The sequence below is a fragment of the Rhynchophorus ferrugineus genome, unplaced genomic scaffold, assembly GCF_030347505.1.
Source record: "Rhynchophorus ferrugineus isolate W39M unplaced genomic scaffold, kcgeb_rfMv2 rfM5, whole genome shotgun sequence".
NCBI lineage: Eukaryota > Metazoa > Arthropoda > Insecta > Coleoptera > Curculionidae > Rhynchophorus > Rhynchophorus ferrugineus.
Genome location: NW_027472584.1, coordinates 17,823,594 through 17,839,787, shown reverse-complemented (window position 1 = coordinate 17,839,787; position 16,194 = coordinate 17,823,594). Strand labels below are relative to the sequence as shown.

Here is a 16,194-nt window from a genome sequence, read left to right as displayed (position 1 = left end):
AGGAGACAACTCAGATGGTGGGGACACTTATAGCACATGGACGAAGCAAAACAGGTAAAAAGAATAAGGGAAGCAAAGACGGAAAGGGAGAAAATCAAATAAGAAGCAGAACAACTCGTAAATAACCTAAGGGATGACAGAACATATACTTTTGGACGGATCTGAAGTTTAACCAAACCACAGGATCAAGTGTAAAAGTATATATAGAAACAATAATGAGTAAAGGATGTGATACTACTATTTTTAATATATATTGAGGTATATAGACAAATTTAGTTATTAAAGTGGTAAAAATTAAATTCTATTTCATGTTAAAAATAAATAAGCTTCTAAATAAATATTTAAATTCGATTTATTGATTTTTCCCTGTATATAGAGGATGTATTTTTTCAGTAAAATTGTATTTACTATGACATTTGTACTTGTAAGTAAATAATCTCCAATTAATTAATTTAATAGATTTGGGAAATAGATTGCAGGCGTGCCTTTCCTCAGATCAAGGTAGGGTCTTACAAAATTTACACAATATCTCGCTCGATATTTACGTTACGCTATCGAAACTTTCATGGGAAAAACATTCGCGCAAACGAGCATGTTCACATCACGCTAATGGGATTCGAACACTTACCTTTTGGTCCCCGAAACGCATCTGTCTCCTGGCATTCCTGGACACGTTCATTCGACAAAGAAATAACCTGATTTCATCCTGCGTGCTGGTAGTCCCTCCCGAATTCACTAGAGGCCTCCCCAACTCGCATTGGATCGCCTGATGATCTTGCTTATCTATTATATCATATACACTATCACCATGGATAAGTAAGTCCTCCTAAAATATAAACAAAACAAAAACTAAAAGCCTCTGAACAATTACCAACTATAAATATATTGAATAGTTAAACATAATTTAATATATATATATATATATATATATATATATATATATATATATATATATATAGGGTGAATCATCTGTTGGTTTGTTTTTAATATATTACTATATTTGTTAAAGGAAAATATCTTCAAACATGTTGATTTTCATGGAAATTAAGTTTTGTATATTTTAGAATAATGTATAATTCAATATTCCAAATTGTAATAGTTTCATCAACAGTAAATGATGACAGCAATGAACAATCACTAATATAATATAGATATTTAAAATAGAATTAATAGATTTTTAAGAATATATATGGAATGGGGACCTGACATATACATAATATTTTTTTCTTAATATGGCGTGTGGCGTTAATTACCATGTTATTTTAAAACAGCAATAATTCTTCACGAAATAGATTCATAGAGTGTCTAAATAGTTTCCAACGAAATATTATAACAACATATCCGGGTGTACCGGAAAGTTATTATAGGTTTTTAAAGCATATATCACTAGGCTTAAGTATGCAATGTTATGGTTTGACACCTATGAAATTTTATTCTACTTGTATCAAGCTTCACAGCTATACGTGTTATATTTTGCGAAAGTAACGCCGTCATAGATTTACACTTCTTTGAAAATATCAAGTTTCGAGTCCGAAAACGTGCATTTGCTGCATTCATTACTTTTCTTATTTAATTAAAAGAAAAAAGCCGCTGAAAGTCATCGTTTGCTTGTAGAAACACACGGTGAACATGCTCTAACCTTAAAAACATGTAAGGGGTCGAAAATTCAAAACTGGTGATTTCGATGTGCAAGATAAAGAACGTTCTTGTAAACCGAAAAAGTTTGAAGATGCAAAACTGAAGAGTTATTGGATGAAGACCCAATACAAACTCAAAGACAATAGGCGGAAGCTTTAAATGGGCCCGAAAAACGATTAGTGAACCATTACGAGTAATGGGGAATATCCAAAAGATGAGAAGATGTGTTCCACATCAATTGAATGGAAAATTGAAAAATCATCTTTAAAATGCTGCTTCAAAGGTATGATTCATTCTGGAATCATTTCTGCATCGAATAGTGACGGGCGATAGATTTATTTTGAAAATTCTAAGCGCAAAAAAACAGTGATTATCACCTACGAACTGTGAAACCTGGTAAAACAGTTAATAGTGGTCGCTACAGACAACAAATGACCAATTTGAACCATGGATTGATCCAGAATATTCAGAATGGGCCTGAAGATACTGTACACTTATGTACTCTCCAGACCTTGCCCCTTGCGACTATCAATTCTTCGCATCCATAAGACATGCGCTTGTAGAGCAGTACATCTGGAATTTGTGACCTTTTCTTGGAAAACATTTTTTCATCAAAATTTAGAAAAACAAAACATCTGACTAAACTGTATGTAAACAATGTAAACATATCAGTAAAGTTAAAAAAACAACATTTAAAATCAAAAAACTGACTTTTCTTTATAGATTATAATGCTTAAATATTGTTTCAATTAACCATGTAATAAACAATTGATTTTAGAATGTATACATATATCAAAACTTATTGAGCCATTAGTATTAGATTAAGCTGTGTTACTGAGATGCTGTTTTTATTAACTAGAACAAATGCTTGCATATTGATTTGTTTGTTTTAAATTCTCCAAAATAACTTATGGAACTGTGACACTTGATGAAGAATATTGAAGCAATATTTGAAGAGATGCAATGCCACGACCTAGTTGCATACTTGTAGGAGGGTACAAAACTTTAGCATTTTAGACAAACTACTTAATTCACATTGTCTTGTTATGTGGGGAATAAATAATAACTTGTTAGTTTTATTGACGTTGCAATGTTTGCATATTGATTTGTTTGTCTTAAATTCCCCAAAATAACTTATGGAACTATGACACTTGATCAAGAATATTGAAGCAATATTTGAAGAGGTGCAATGCCACGACCTAGTTGCATACTTATAGGAGGGTATAAAGCTTTAGCATTTTAGATAAACTACTTAATTCACATTGTCTTGTTATGTGGGGCATAAATAATAACTTGTTAGTTTTATTGACGTTGCAATGTTTGCATATTGATTTGTTTGTCTTAAATTCCCCAAAATAACTTATGGAACTATGACACTTGATCAAGAATATTGAAGCAATATTTGAAGAGGTGCAATGCCACGACCTAGTTGCATACTTATAGGAGGGTATAAAGCTTTAGCATTTTAGATAAACTACTTAATTCACATTGTCTTGTTATGTGGGGCATAAATAATAACTTGTTAGTTTTATTGACGTTGCAATGTTTGCATATTGATTTGTTTGTCTTAAATTCCCCAAAATAACTTATGGAACTATGACACTTGATCAAGAATATTGAAGCAATATTTGAAGAGGTGCAATGCCACGACCTAGTTGCATACTTATAGGAGGGTATAAAGCTTTAGCATTTTAGATAAACTACTTAATTCACATTGTCTTGTTATGTGGGGCATAAATAATAACTTGTTAGTTTTATTGACGTTGCAATGTTTGCATATTGATTTGTTTGTCTTAAATTCCCCAAAATAACTTATGGAACTATGACACTTAATCAAGAATATTGAAGCAATATTTGAAGAGGTGCAATGCCACGACCTAGTTGCATACTTGTAGGAGGGTACAAAACTTTAGCATTTTAGACAAACTACTTAATTCACATTGTCTTGTTATGTGGGGAATAAATAATAACTTGTTAGTTTTATTGACGTACCAGGGACCATTGAGGCACCTCGGAATTTGTTTGCAAGCGTATTAATAGCGAATTTAAAACCTAAAATAGAAAAAATCTGTTTGGATACGTATCCATCAGTAATAATTAAATTAGATTTTTCTTGCATAAATAATCTGAGCTTGAATAAAGCAAGATATATTTTAATAGCATTATTACATAAACATAACAACAGCTGACCCACTATATATATAAAACAGAGATAATAATATTAGATAATAGTTATATCTCATTTTATTATTACTTTGTTTATTCGTTGTTATCAATTTTAAATAATAAAAAGAATTTGAGCATATATAAGAACATCATATATATAATATATATAAGAAATCATTTAACTATCATAAAATAAGAGTAGTTATTTTAAATCAAATAATAAATTGTTTTGTTAATGAATGCATGAAGTAGTAATTTAAAATATTTTATGGACAATTATGAGATACAAGTTTATTTAATATGTTCTGTGTTATGTAAATAACAATTAAAAGTTACTTTGTTGGTTATACCGGTGTTATAAAACGAGCGTTATCATTTTATGGTAAGCAGAAATTATCGCTTATAGATATAATTCTTCGGTGTCATATAGTTAGCATTTAACGAGCTTGATTCACAAAGGTAGACTGTGCACTGAACGTATTAATCAAGATAAAACGCCCTGTCATTCTATTTGATGACATGCAATCGTCTTTGGTCGGTACCAAAATAAAGGCAAGTTAAAAAGGCACCGACTGCTAGTATATCTATATAGATATATTTTTTTCATTCTTCTAACTGTCGGCGAAATCAAACCGAAGCTCACTCTTTAGCTTTGAAAAAGCTGAAAAAGTTAGCTCACCTTTATAACACTCACCATGGAATGACCCAGGTACTCGGCAGCATTATCGGATATGTACAATAATTTCCCATTCTGCGTCATCATCATTAGGAAGCCACTTAGTGCCTGAAATAGGAACGAGAAATATTTTAATTAACATTGGAAAAAATCGGCCGCAAATTCGTAACAAATAAATAAAATTGCATAGTTAATGTTATGTGAATTTAAAAAGTTAATAGGTTACTTTTTATAATATATAATAATTATACTTTTTGATTCTTTGTCATTCTTTTATATATATATATATATATATATATATATATATATATATATATATATATATATATATATATATATATATATTTGAAAAAGAAATATCTAACATATCGACTAACAATATAGATATATCGACGAACAAAAATATTGACACCAAATGATCCAAAATTCACTTGACGTATGGGGAGGAGAAATTCCCAAAACAAAAGTTCGATACTATCCTTCGAAAACCCTTGTTTTTTTTCATATTGATATTTTACTATACAACTAAAAGTTTGATTCTCTCGTTTACAACTATCGATACTATTTTTTAAAAAATATCGAAAAATTTCCGCCCAAAAAAATATCGATATATCCGACAAAAAATCATGGACATATGTATATGTATCGACGATTTTTTCAGCAACTGTAAAACAAACGCACACAAGTGTCTTGTCTGAAAACAGTACAACAGTAAATTTTTACAAGTACACAATGGCTTTCATTAGTGATTTTCTTTTAATTGAAAATGAAAATAAATACATACCGTAAATACCTTAAATTTAACTATACATTTGACTTACCATAGAAAAATAACTCAAAATTGTTTCACAGATCAATGTGGTTTCAAGAAGATAGTTTCTTTGACAGCCACAACTAATACATTAATATGATTTAATATAACTAATAAAAATACTAGTACCATTTATTTCGTCAAATGTTGAATTCAATTTGGTTATTTATTTGCTTAATAAATATTGTGCTTCAATTTACATATATTTTGTTCTTATAGTATATCCAATTAAACAGTCAATGCACCTCACCAAAATTTAGGACGTCAGCACGTCGCAATTTTGCCGCATTAACTTACAATTTTAGTTTATAACGTTTGCATGTTTATAACCTTTAATTAAAATAGACTCTACCTCTAAATAAAATGAGAAGGGAAAAATCCTCTGCGAGTTTAAAACGAATTTAACATGTTTGAAAACTATATTTGGCAGTATATTCAACGTAATCTATAACCTGCATTAGCTCTTTTATCGGAGTAGCTATAAATTATAATGAACAAGGAAAATTTATCATTGAAACCTATAAAAAATAATAATCATCTCTGCTTTACTAAAAAAACATGTACTATAATAATTTCAGATTTATATCTAAGAAAATAACACAATTTCTGAGCTTTACTGCCTCATTTTATAAATATCATTGACAAAAGTAAATAACAAATTCGCGCAGAAGGAAGCAATAGCTGATATCATGAAAGGAAACAACGAACTACTACACCTTCCTTCTCCAAATAGTATAGAGCTTTCTGTGTTTTGGCTTCTTGTTTTGCTAAACGAAGACCAAGTCGTAAATGCCTACTTAAAAAAAACCTTAAGTATGTACCTTTACGATGTGTTAACGGTCCACTGTTCAGTGTGTTGCCTTCTCTGTTGTTTTATTTTCCATATAGCGATATGGTAGTAACCTATCAACGTTCCTTTTTAATTTCGCAATAAAAACTCTGACATTTATATTAATATTACTGTTATTTTAATACACAAATCTGGAAGAAATCGAGCTATATTTATAGTCATTTTTATCATATCTGTTATATTATCTTCATATAAAAGAAAGGACATCATTAGAATGACGAACACAATACTTTTTCAAGTCAACGACCGATGTAGTTAATAGTATCCGAAAAGATGACATGAAAAAAACATTTGAAAACCTTACTCGGTCTTCATTTCATTCTATTTAATCATATAGATAGGCTGGGTACTAGTCTAGAAACTTTACTAGCTTGAAATGATACAAAATTACAATACCATAAAGAAAAATGTCATTTTTAACCGTCAATTTACTGAAATAAGATGTCGTAATAAGAAGAAAGGCGCCTAGGTTTTTAATTGATGGTAATACCACGAAAGAGATCAAAATGCGGGTCTTGGTCTCTTAGGGAAGCTATTGCAATTAGTGTAGTAACATTTCTTGGTGAATAGAAGCAAAACACGTATGTCTCAAGAGAGTATCATGCAGAAATTTTAACTAAAATCAGATAATATAGATCATCAAAAAATACAAGTTATTTTATCATCAAGGAATTGTAATGTTTATTTAGATAAACTATGCCGTTTTATTTTTGAGATTATTATGAACTTTTCACATTTCTATGATGATATGGGAGGTTTGATAATTACAATTGCAATAAAGAATGTGAGTAAGTAATTAGAAGAAAAGGAAGTCAAACACCAGAACTATTTGAAACGGTATTATCATACAATATCAACTGACAAAGTATAAACAAATATCCAAGAATCTTGAATGCGATTTAGAAAGAAAACATATAGATACTACATTAACGGACAAAACAATCCAAATACTTGTTCACAGAGTTCTCGAATGAAACACAATATACGATCAGCAAAAAAAATTAAATGAATTAAGATCATAGAGATTTCAAGAATAAGATGATAATTAGATTGTTTCGGAGTATATATAGTAGAATGTTTTCGTGACGGAATCCTCTTTATTACAATAAAATGGTGAAGGACAACAATGAAAATATCGGTTAAAATTAAATAATATGCTAAAAGAAGAACATTACAACATATCTTAATCTGAAAAATGTTATGTCAAAGCAACACCTACAAATTTTTTTCACACACCAAAAAATATATACCCCACCTTCTAATCAAAAATTTGATTTCTCTGTCTAATAGATCTAAAGATAGCACACATCTGTTTATATTATAATAGAAATAGTACCTTTCAAATGATTCTTAAATGAGAATTATTACTATACACATTACTCATTGAAGAAAACCTTGACATAATCAGTTTTATTATAAACAATTAAATTTAGTTACATTTAGTGTACATACAGATAGTAAGTAACCATAAAAATATTAAGTAAATGATGACTGTATTACAAGGTATACGAGAAATGATTCATCATATTTTAGAATATGTCTTCTTGGAAGCTGAAAAATTCATATTAGATTCTCGTAATGCATTTACATCACTCAGCAATAACAGTTTGCTGCATTAAACATTTATAAATCCTATTAAAATCTTATTTCGTTAATAAATCGTACATTTAATTATGTCATAAAATTATAATGATAATAATAAATGTTACAACCATTACCAGTTGTTCTAAAAACGTAAAAGGAAAGATATATCAATTTTCCCATTATATTCTTGTTTAAATAGTTCGAATAAACAAATTTTACGTTTCTATATTCTATAATCTATGGCAGATTAAGCAAATATGGAGAAAAATTATCATAAATGTACGGTATGGAACGAGATTTATTCCTATTTATATCGTTTATTATTGATCATTTATAGTCTACATAGTCAGAGACTAGTTTTAATAAACAAGTTTTATTTTTGAGAATATATGTTTTGTATTAGACGAAAAGTTCAGTAAAAAGATCAGAATTATGAATTATTTTGAGAAATGTATGTCATTACTTTTATTATCCCTTACACTAAACATATTATGTTAGTTGAGTATTCACTTAAACGTATGAAAAGTTAGTCTAAAAAGAGTACGTTTAAGCAACACATTGAGTGAAAAATTACCACTATGTACATCGAAATGATTTTGCAATAGTAAATATGTAACAATATTAAATAAAAATGCTCAACTCATCCATCTGAATCTATATAGAAACGGTATGGTACATTATTGTTTTCTTATGGAGTTTGAAATTTATAAAAGAAACCTTCGAAATTAATTCACAGTCCTTATATTTCTTTAGATGTCTTCTTTTATATCATTCTATTCATAGATTTTTAATGGGTAGCAATTTGAAGTTAAAAGACGATGTCGAGGAACAGTTATATATTCCCAATTAAGTACGAACAATAATATCATTAAAAATATTCATAGATACAATTTAAAGAAATAGACCCCTAACGGGTTAGTAATGAGTCAGTCCAAAAACATCAGTATTAATAATAATCAATAATCATTTTAGCTATTAATTTACTACTATCGTTATTTGTTGTTAAGCTTCGAGATGCTATCGCAATGGAAAGATCAGAAATCATTTGGAATGAAATTAAGACGATTTTTTCGATGGTAAAAATTAAGTTTGGTTGATGAGAACGAATTTTTGCTGGTATTTTTTTGCTGCCTCTCTGGGAAAAACTGAAAATATTTTAAAACTTTTGAAACATTTTCTATACTGGAAAGCGGTAATCAGAAGAAGCAATGTCAGATCAATATTGCATGTAGGGTAAGAAATCCCATTGAAACTAGTCCACAATGTCATGCTGAAAGATCAAATTGTCCTATTTTTTTTTAAATTAGATGCTTTTGACCTTCTGTGATAATATCATTAAGCTAGCTTATCCCATTAGACGTAGCGTATTAGCTTCAATATTGGGTTTACATGTTGAAGTTGGCATATAGCTGGACATTTTTGAGCTTTACAATGTTAAAATAGGTCCATATTTCAACATCAAAGACTTGAAAGGCTTTAAGGCTGTTTGAAGTTCCTTGTGAAGCCACTCAAGTTTTAGAAATCTCTTTTCAGGTTTGGGTCATAAATCTGGGTCTACCGAACGCATTCTTTGTATCTGGTGACAAAATTTACAATTTTAAAGGGCTGCAAATAGTATTAACATATTTTTATTGATGGAGCACGTTCATAATATGCTTCGATATCCATTTGCTGAAATTTTTTTCAAATTAAAATATCATTGACACGATGGCAGCATAAAAAGTTTGTTGTCCACACTTCAGCTAATTGTCAGTTCAGTTGTGAATGTATGAAAGTTTTAACATGAATATAGTTTAGTACTAGTTATTATCTATATCTGTTGGAGATACCTTTACATTTTATTATTTCATAGTTATCTTCTTCTTCTTCATCTATATGTTAAACGGCTTAGTGAAAATTTTGCTTCCTTTTTGTGAGGAGAACTAGAACATCGAGAGGTTGGAAATTTGACACGGTTAAAGCTTTTACGGAGGAAGAATTTTCAGGCCTAAAATGTTTGTGTAATATGCCCTACATATAAGTAAATCTGGGGACATAGTATATCATAGTATTTCTGTAAATTTTATTGGTATTACTTCTAATCCATTTCAGGTTTCGTTAGTAAATGTATTTCGTAACAAATCCGTAACTAAATATTGCAGGTAATAAATACATTAATTGGTACATCAAGAGTTAAAATGAATCTTTTAATATCTCATTTGTTGGTGAATTTTTAATTCTTATATGAGGCGCAAGGCACTAGAAAACTGTAGATTACCGAAAACCATAGAAAACAAAATAGAAAGAAAAGCTATCTGTAATGGTGAGGTCCCAGAATATTACATAGATAGTTACATAAATTTACTGACGGGAAAAAGTATGACAGCTCCTCTTTTAAAGATTGAATAGTGAAATAAGTAGGTAAAGAGTGATGTAATTTTATTTAAAAATGTATGTTAAAATGTGATACATAAATGAAGTAATGAAATTCTGTAGATAAAGTGAAACTAACTACATAATTTTCCTAAATGGTAAACAGTAATTTGATAAATATTTTAAACCACTGATATATATTATTGCTGATATGTAACGATTAATGCAATAAAATATGTAATGATATGATAATTTATTCTTGGAACCTTTTATCAGTTATTTTAGTAATTCACTTTATAGACCTAAGTTTTGAGAAGTCAATCGTTTATTTAATGATTCTAAATATATTACTTTAACTTCATATATTACTTCATTTAATATTCTATATTTACGATTATAACATAAAAGTAAATAAAAATCATATATACTTATATTTGATGCTCTGAAGTTGTTGCTGTTCTGAAAATAGCATTACTCGTGGTACTGTTGTTTTAAGGTTCAGTGATATATTAACATAAACTTATTAATACTTTGTTGGTTATTAAAACTTAATAGAATATATTATTTAATTGCCATTAAAAAACAGGTTAGTGAGTGTTAGTTTTTGAGATAGTTTGCGTGTATTTTAATATACAGACCTTTGTTGCTGTAATTAATATTACATATGAAATAAATAGATTTTATATTGAAAATATTACCAAAACAAGTTTGTGTCTTTAGTCTATTATGAGAGAAACATGATTAACTTTTTTAGTTGTGGTCGAATTTCGATCACAAGACAAACACAAATTTTATTAAAAACTGTCAGTAAGTACCTGCATATTATCATCAATATTATTTACCATTGACTATTTCCGCTATGTGAACATATTAAAATATCTATTAATTCATCATCCAACGTCAGGAACATTACATATCTGTAAGAAACAATAACGACAATGCAATAATTACAATTTGAGAATATGATTATTTCACATTTTTAAGGAATCGTTTAAGATTAGGTTGTATGTGTTATTAACATCGATGATGACGATATTCGTTCACGATATAACACCAACAATATCAAACAAAAATGTTTGACAAGCCAAATACACATAACCGGATAGGCATTAAAACGTCTATCTTAATAACAATAACTAATCATATTCCATTAAAACTATTAATAGACGGTGGTGATCATTAAAGTTCGGCGAATAAGCGATGTTATCGCAAAGAAAGATAAGTCAGAAATGATTTGATACAATTCAGAACGAATTCCTTCCGATTAAAACGAATTTTGAAACTGGTAAAGTACAGTTCAATTGAAAAATCGTTAAGTAATTACTACAGAAAAAAAACGCGCAATATTAATTTCTAACTCAAAGGGTGTTCTTAAGTTGGTAAAAAAATTTATAAAAAATCGTTTGGTGTATATTTTTTTTTATTTCATTACGTATTTAAAAAAAATGTTCTAAGGGTACCTCGGTCAGCTTTGGAGCGAGATTGTTTCACCAGATAGATGATCATTAAAGAATATATTACACGCTGAGAACATTACATTACCACAAAGCTTGGTTAAGAAAAGTATCTCACCATAGGCGTGCAGGGAATGGGAAAAAACGCTCTATATCTCTGTGTATTTTGTCCTTATCAAACTTCACCATCTTACGGTTATTTTAGTTTCAGATGTTGAAGATATAGGACATATATATAGAATGTATACTAAAAATATAGTAATTTAACACTCCTTAGGAGGATTATAAGAATATGATACAAATTCCAAATTTCTGAAATATTTTGATTAAAACGGATAGAGTAACGATTGAATGACCTTTTGCCAATACGGTTGTAATAAAAGAAATACCTTTCGCGAAGAAGGCTTGGTCTTTGGGGAAACACAAATTGTAAAGGCCTTTCTACTTAATTTACATTAAGATATGTTTCCATCCCATACATAGGAGCTGCAGATTACGAAAATAGCACTAATACACGGTTAAAATGTCTACAAAATATAAATGCAACATGAAAGACAAATTCAATCATCTAAGATTCTAGATTATTGAATCAATTGACTAATCATCACAAATTCCGCCCATTTTTGCTTCAATAGGGATTTTTACAATTTTCTCAGGATATAATTCCTGAAAGCATTCTCTCTACTTCTTTATGATTTTCTCATTGTCACTTATTATCTCTTCCCTCTTATCTTTTATATATATCCATAATTATATAACATTTTTTGCACGTTTTTAAATCACTTTACTAATTTGTATTTTGCCATTTGAACCACTAATAATAACTAATTCAAATAAAATAATTTATCAATAAACAATAACAATAAATAAGTAAAGAACTGTTTTCTTTCGATTCTACAAATTACACTAATTGTTCAAACCTTGAGGTCCTTCTAAATCGTAGTTTTATCATCGATCTGTAGAATATTCATCAATTTTAAAGCAATTATTAAATAAAATTTGTGGAAAACTAAAACAACTTAATTGAAATTGTGGATTCAAAATATCACTATATAATAATATATAACAGGTCAATTGAAAAGTCTCCGGTCTGACACATAGATGGCGCTACTAGAATTAAATCCATATATTTTTTAATTAACACTTTTTTTTTCAATTAACCCTAACCCTCAAAAGATGCGCGTATAAATTTGACAGCTGTAGGATCATTAGTTTGTGAATTATAACATTTCGAGTGAAGCCACTTTTGTTATTGTTAGTATTGAAAGAAATGGATAAAAAGGAATTTCGCGTATTGATAAAATATTGCTTTTCGAAAGAAAAAATACAGTTGACGCAAAAACTTGGCTTGATGCCTAGTTTCCGAACACTGCTCCAGGAAAATCAGCCATCAAGGACTGGTATGCTAAGTTTAGACGTGGTGAAATAAGCACCAAAGACGGTGAACGCAGTGGACACCCAAAAGAGATTGTTACCGACAAAAACATTAACAAAATCCACAAAATTATTTTGAATGACCGTAAATTGAAATTGAATGAAATAGCAGACACTCTAAAGATATCAACTGAACGTGTACATTATACCATTCACGAATATTTGGGTATGAGAAAGCTTTGTGCAAAGTGGGTGCCGCGCGAGCTCACTTTTGACCAAAAACAACGACGAGTTGATGATTCTGAGTAGTGTTTGAAGATGATCAAGCGTAATAAACTCGAGTTTTTGCGTCGATATGTGACAATGGATTAATCCATCATTTCACTCCGAAGTCCAATCAACTGTCATCCGAGTGGACTGCACAGGATGAACCCGCTCCAAAGCGTGGGAAAACGCAACAGTCGGCTGGCAAGGTTATGGCGTCTGTATTTTGGGATGCGCATGGAATAATTTTCACTGACTACCTTGAAAAAGGAAGGACCTGTATTACATAGCGTTATTGGACTGTTTGAAGGACAAAATCGCCGAGAAACGGCCGCATTTGAAGAAAAAGAAAGTGCTGCTTCACCAAGACAATGTACCGTGTCACAAGTCAGTGAAAACGATGGCAAAAATTCATCCATCCACGGTATTCTCCAGATCTGCCCCCCAGCGTCTATTTCCTGTTCTCAGATCTCAAAAGAGTGCTCGCTGGGAAGACATTTTTAAGTTGTAAATCATAAATTTGCTGCGGTATATAAACAGAGTTAGCTAGAAGAAAGTACTGTTGTTAAGTGTGAAAGAAACGTTTATAGAACATTTTTTCATAAAATTATATTTTTTTTATGCAGACTTCGAAATGCAGAACAGATTATTATTTGAAACAGTACAAATTTACGGAAATAATACTTAATGTTAGTTTTAAAAAAAGTAATTGTAATATTAAAATGGAAAAAATAGTTTGAACGAAACCATTACGACTGATATATTTACTACACTTTGCGAAATATGTATTTCATAATTTCTTGAATTACAAAAAACAACCATCAAATTGATTTGTGGTTAGTTCGCGTAAGTTTAATGTTTAATGTTTTTGGTTTATTGATTTTAAATTAACGAACAAAACGAAAGATTTTTTTTTCTTTAACCTATCATAATCATTAATAAATTAAATCACATTGTTTATTTAATTTTAAGACATTGATTAAGTTACTCGTCTGACCAAGAGTTCGTATCTCCATTTTTCCAAATTACTAAAATTTAATTCAATACTTAAATATTATTAAATATTAGTGGACAGTTATTATATTTTATATTTTCAACGTTATGAAACCGGCTTGGTAGCTATTTGTTAAGAACAAAAAAAACCTTTTTTAACTGAGAAATAATTCAAACATTGCTACAGAGTTTAAACTATGATGGCCAATCGGCGAAAACAAATAACTACTTTGAGGAAAAATATAGCCTTACCGGAAACTATATTCATAAATAAATTGACAATTACTTATTAATAGTTTTTTTTTAATAAATTTAACCGGGAACTTCAACCTATATGCTGTTACTTGAAAAACTCTTTCAATGGTGATATACATAACTAAGCTACTATGGCATTGACATATCAGATAATACTCTCGTAAAATGATTACTGAAAGCCATCACCATTACACTGCAAATATCTTTCTTGTCAGTCAAATCTAAGAGATTTTTATCTGATTATCATGTCGTTCGGTTGATAGGTGGATATGTTAGTAATACACGAGTAAAAAAAATTAAGGAAATTTATTAAATTACATTATTATGTTAATAAAAAATGTTTTTAAATTATAACAAAGCAACTAAGGATGGTATGTCCAAAAATGTATATGTAACTGGACATGTTTTTTTGAAATCTTAATATTTTTTTATAAATTGTATATAACGCGATGTTTATTATACATTAAAGATGGACTAAGAACATTAGCGGAGGGGAATAGTGGATGAAATCCAAAGTTAATCCAAAGAAATCCAAACTGATAGAGACCAATGATCATTAAATAGGATTGTGGCAAGAAAATATAAAATTACCATTGCCAAAGTGACAGCAAAACTCAAAATTCACTTGAGTAATGATATTCTGACAATAACAGTACGGGCAAGCCTTTTATAACAAAAGTCAACGCTAAGCTACGAAAGAAGTGCTGCAACTATGCCTGGACATTTCATGATGATGAATCATCATTTACACTGTTTTCTACAAAATTTCGTGTTTCTGCATGGAGAATCCCAAAAGAATCTTAGGATCCTGGCTATATGCTTCCTACAATCAAGCATAGGGAGATTTCGTTATGATTTAACTGACAATATCGTGGTAATCAGCTGGTCTTCTCATTAATATCATTGTTCAAGTTCTTACTGTGATTAACATATTGCTGCCAAACACTGCCATATCCCAAGATGATAATGAGCCCACACATAGAGACAAACAGGTTCAGTCTTGGGTTGAGGAACATCAAAATATCATGAAACATCTCCCCTGGCGATGACAATCTGCGGACCTCAACATTATTGAACTGTTTCAGCAGTTTTAGAGTAGAGAACGAAGAGTAGATTTCCATCTCGAACATCATAAATTCGCGGATGTTTTGGTACAAGGATATTCATAAACTCTACGAAATTTCGTTATTGTTTCAGGTAATATACAAATATGTATTACTTCATTAAATATGAATAATAAGTAATTAAAAATCATATATACTTATATTTGATGCTCAGAAGTTAATACTTTGAATATTAGTAAAACTTAATGGTAATTAGAATTAATTAAATGCCATTTAAAAAAGGTTAGTGAGTGTTTGTACTTGAGACAGTTTGCATGAATTTTAATATACAGACATTTGTTACTGTAATTAATGTTATATGTCAAATATATTTCTGATCTTATATTGAAAATATTGTCAAAACAAGTTTTAGTAACATTAACGTATCATTTTTAAGTTATTATTTTTATTATGTTACGAGAGAAATATGGTTATCTTTATAAATTGTGGTCGAATTTCGATTAAAAGGCGGTCACTAGTTTTATTAAAAACTATGTATAAGCACCTGCATATTATTTTTAGAGCAGATAATAAGGAGTAGATTTCCATTTTCCAAATCATTGAAGCGAATGGCGGATGTTTTAAAAGCAAAAGGTGACTCAATACCCTATTAATAAATAAATATTGCATATATGTCAGGGGTTTATATTATTTTGTCGATCCCCTGTATATAA

The 16,194-nt window shown here is 29.6% G+C and overlaps 1 protein-coding gene across 3 annotated transcripts in view; it reads right to left on the bottom strand.

The window, feature by feature from the left end:
- Positions 1-16,194, bottom strand: part of dysf (neuronal PAS domain protein dysfusion) — a 101,762-nt gene that overhangs the window by 16,930 nt on the left and 68,638 nt on the right. For 2 of the 3 annotated variants that reach the window (XM_076405027.1, XM_076405029.1), the window contains 2 exons: positions 4,484-4,588; positions 629-826 (listed from right to left, as the gene is read on the bottom strand). In XM_076405027.1, the coding sequence (XP_076261142.1) occupies positions 629-826; positions 4,484-4,588 (303 nt within the window). The remainder of the gene's footprint in view (positions 1-628; positions 827-4,483; positions 4,589-16,194) is intronic. The other variant, XM_076405028.1, reaches the window with a different exon arrangement.